The 3,913-nt window shown below is 39.7% G+C and overlaps 1 protein-coding gene across 1 annotated transcript; it reads right to left on the bottom strand.

The window, feature by feature from the left end:
* Positions 1-282: 282 nt before the first annotated feature.
* On the bottom strand, positions 283-3,500 carry LOC124244201 (40S ribosomal protein S20-like). Its single transcript, XM_046670649.1, has 2 exons — positions 3,433-3,500; positions 283-802 (listed from the first exon to the last, which is right to left on the bottom strand). Exons 1-2 carry the CDS (start codon positions 3,454-3,456, stop codon positions 332-334), a joined length of 495 nt encoding a protein of 164 aa, XP_046526605.1. The 5' UTR covers positions 3,457-3,500; the 3' UTR covers positions 283-331.
* Positions 3,501-3,913: the final 413 nt, after the last annotated feature.

Genomic DNA, 3,913 nt, shown 5'->3' with positions numbered 1-3,913 from the left:
TTAGATTTTTTTTTTTTTAAGTGAAGGCTTTGTTAGTGTTTCAATACATGATTTAAATCTCCTTTCATCGTTAACTTGCACGTCTGAGTAAGGAAAGTGTCAACTTTAGGATGTACATTCTGGCAACAAAATCGATTTCCTCTCCTCAAAAGTAATTTTAAGCTTGCATTTCAAGCTTGTAGAGTATGTTGGGTTTAGTTATTGGCCTAGTGATCAATTTATTATAATTATTTGTTTATTCATCTTTGTTGCCCTTTGCTTTAAATTAAAAGATCAGACTTTTTTTTTTTTTTTTTTTAACAACTGGTATCAATTTATTAAAAAGGTTGATTTAAGCATCTGCAATGGTGACTTCAACCTCGACTCCTGGCTCAATACTGATGGAAGTAATCTGCTTAACAATCTCAGAAGGACTGTGCAAGTCAATGAGTCGCTTGTGGATCCTCATCTGAAAGCGGTCCCACGTCTTGGAACCTTCACCGCAAGGAGTTTTTCTTGTTGTGATTCTCAGAGTCTTGGTGGGCATCCGAACTGGTCCTTTCACTTTGAGATTCTTTTCCTTCGCGCCTCTGATCAAGTCAGCACACACCTTCTCCAAAGATTTGACGTTGCGGCTGGTTAGAGTAATTCTAATTCGGTGAATCGCCACCTCCGGCTCCACGGGTGTCTTTCCGGTGTCTTTAAAAGCCATGGCTGCGGCGCGGCTTCCTGACCGACTTGTCCCTCTGCGAGAGCAAACAGCGGTGAGCCAGGAGCAGGAGCGGGCAGACCACGACGCCGCGGCAGCAGCGACCACGTCTTCCTCAAAGAGTAAAAGATCAGATTTTAAAACACCAATTTAATGCATAATAAAGAAGTAATGTTGAGAAGAAAGATAACTGGAGGACTGACACAGATGACTTGGATTTGGAGTAAATGGATGAGCAGGTTGTTAAAAACACTGTCAGCAAAATCTTCTGGGTTGGTAATAAATTCAACTTGAGGCAATGACAAAAATATTAAAATTAAAGTCTAATATGATATTTTCTAGTTATGGGAGATCAATCTGTAAGAGTCAAACACAAATATGCCATTCTCAAGTTCTTTTCATCAAATTTCAGACTTTTAAGTTGGTAAATTTATAACTAACGTTTTTATTATTTTTATTAATGAATTTTTCATATTTATGTTGAAGCAATGCATTCAGTCCCAGTTTTCCTACAACTTATCAGCTAAGATATTATCAAACATTTTTTTCCACCTTAGCAAATGTGAAAAGAATTTCCTAGCCATTCATTTCTATTACCTCTTTTAGATAGCTTAGCTGTTTAGGCTAAGAAGAGAGAAACTAAATCCCAAGTCCTAAACATGTGGGATAAGAAGGTCAGGGCTCTTTCATCTGCAAATGACAGAAATAAAAAAACCCAAACTCCAACTGATTTTAGGCAAAAAAGAGAATTTACAGGCTCAGTTGCTGAAAAGCCTACAGTGAGGGTTGGCAAGTACAGCCTGTGGGCCAAAGCTGGCCAATGGCCTGTTGTACAACTAGCAAGCTAAGAATAGTTTTTGCACTTTTTAAATGGCTTGAAAAAAATTCAACAGAAGAATAACATTTCAGGGTACATAAAAATTATATGAAATTCAAATTTCAGCATCCATAAAAAAATTTTATTGGAACATAACTATTCTCATTAGTTTACATATTGTCTATGGCTGCTCTTGTGCAATGAAGGTAGTTGAGTAGTCACAACAGAGACCACAGGCTCACAGAGCCTAACATATTACTAATTGACCCTTTACAGAAGAAGTTTTCATCCCTACCCTAGAGGCATGATGGCGCCAGCATTCAAATTATGTCCATTGACATTATCTCATTGTTTCTCACTACTGCTTTTCTGTGTATTGGCTCTATTTTCATCCTGTGAGGGAAAGAGGGCAGGAAGTTATGGCATACTTACTTTCTATCCTCTCAGCCAAGGAAAGAGGAAGGAGAGTTTCTCTTTCCCACTCAGTCCAAAGAACCAGAATTGAGTCTCCATTGGCCTAACTGTGTCCATTTGTGTGGTGGTCACTTGGGCCAGGGGATGTTCTCTGATGGCCCAGACTTGGGTCAGTTGCCCATTCTTGAACCACATAGATTGAGTGGAGATTGTATGCTAAGGTAGTACACTCAGATGCTGTTATCAGACGGACTGATGGATCCTGGACCAACCCAAGCAATGGAAATCCACTGGGGATGGTCTTCAGGCCTTGAAGAAACTTCTCTTTTTGGAGAAGGAAAAGTTGGAGGCAAGAATAGGAAAGACAGTCTGGAGTTGATCAAGTTACCTTAGATCTATGCAAAATTGCTTTCAATGCTATAATCTCTAGCACAAACTTGTCTGCCATTTTAACTCCACTCTTGCCCTAATTAAAAAAATTAAAAAGTTTATTGCAAATTTCTATAATTGAAATATATTAGATTCTGAGATGAAAATTAGTGGGGAAATATGATTTAACAAAACAGCAGCAACACAACAATAAAAATTCTTTAACAATAACTCAGCTTTGTAAAGTCAAAGAAATCTAAAGATGAAGTCAAACATTTATTGCCTTATAAAAAATGACACATTCTCCACTGATAACACCAAATCACCCTCCTGTAAGCCAGACATAACTGGGCATTGCCAACCCACTGCCTGATCTATCTGAGCTACAGACACTCCCAGGCCCCCTCAGGACTGCCTCCCTCCTTCTCCCTCTTTCCTTTCATCTTTCCTTCCTTCGTTTGTTTGACAAATACTCACATATTATCTTTCTGCAAAACACTGTTCTGGCCCCTGAGATTCAATGATGAGCAATATTCACGGCCCCACCCTCCCAGAGCTTAGAGTTCATTGAGAAAGACAGACATTGATCAAATTATACAATACATAGGGACCTATGAACAACATAGTAGGTATTGGAGGCACTTGATCCAGTGTGTGTGTGTGTGAGATTGGGGTGCAAATTCAGGGATTCCTAAGAAAGTAACATTTGAGTTGAGATCTAAGGAGTAATCAAGTGAGGGGTGGTGGTAGGGGTGAGAACACTCCAGGCAGAAGCATGTGAGGATGAGGGAGAGGGAGATAATAAGGATCATACTAAGTTTCTGCCTTCCTCAGGTGGGTAGATATGCTCATTCTTCAAGATTGAGAGTACTAAAGAAAATCAGTATTGGGATGGTGACTTTGTATTTGAAAATACTCACTTTGAACTGCCTTTAAAACATCCAAACAGCAATGCCAAATAGGCAATTGACAAATCAAGTCTGAAGCCCAGAAGTGTAGTATAAGATGGGAAATAAAATTTTAAAGAGCCATCAACCTGTCAATAATATTTAAAGCCATGGGAATGGATGAGTTTACCGAGAGAGAATGAGAGAGAGAGAGAGAGAGAGTAAAGACTGAGAGGCAGAAGAGAAAGAAGCCTCACCTTGATCTTGAAAAACCCCCACATTTATTGCTGAGGTGGAGGAGGATGAAGTGGCAAATGAGTCTGAGATGGAGCAGACAGATAGGTAAGAGGAAGAGCAGGGGAGAGTGTGGTAGGGAAGCCAAGGGTAAACAATGATTCACAAAGGAGGAAATGGTTAGAATGCCAAATGCTGTTGAAAAACCATGCTTGATGAAGAATAAATATTACCCATTGGATTTGGTGATGTCAAAGTCATTGGTGACATTAGTGAGAACTGTTTTGGGAAAGTTTTGGGGATGGAAGCCAGAGTTAAGTGGGCTGAAGAGTGACTCAGATCCTGTTTTCACAGGACTCCTGACTTTTGATTCTGTCCTTTTATAATACCCTGTCTGTCCTTTGAACCTGCTCTCCCTGTCTTGACTCTCAGACTTGATTGAGCCCCAATCTACAAGACTTTCTTCCCTTCCTAATTAGTCCCTTTGGAACCCAGTTCTTGGTT

Source organism: Equus quagga, chromosome 8 (genome assembly GCF_021613505.1).
Source record: "Equus quagga isolate Etosha38 chromosome 8, UCLA_HA_Equagga_1.0, whole genome shotgun sequence".
NCBI classification, from domain to species: Eukaryota; Metazoa; Chordata; class Mammalia; order Perissodactyla; family Equidae; genus Equus; species Equus quagga.
This window is presented reverse-complemented; position numbering and strand designations above follow the sequence as displayed.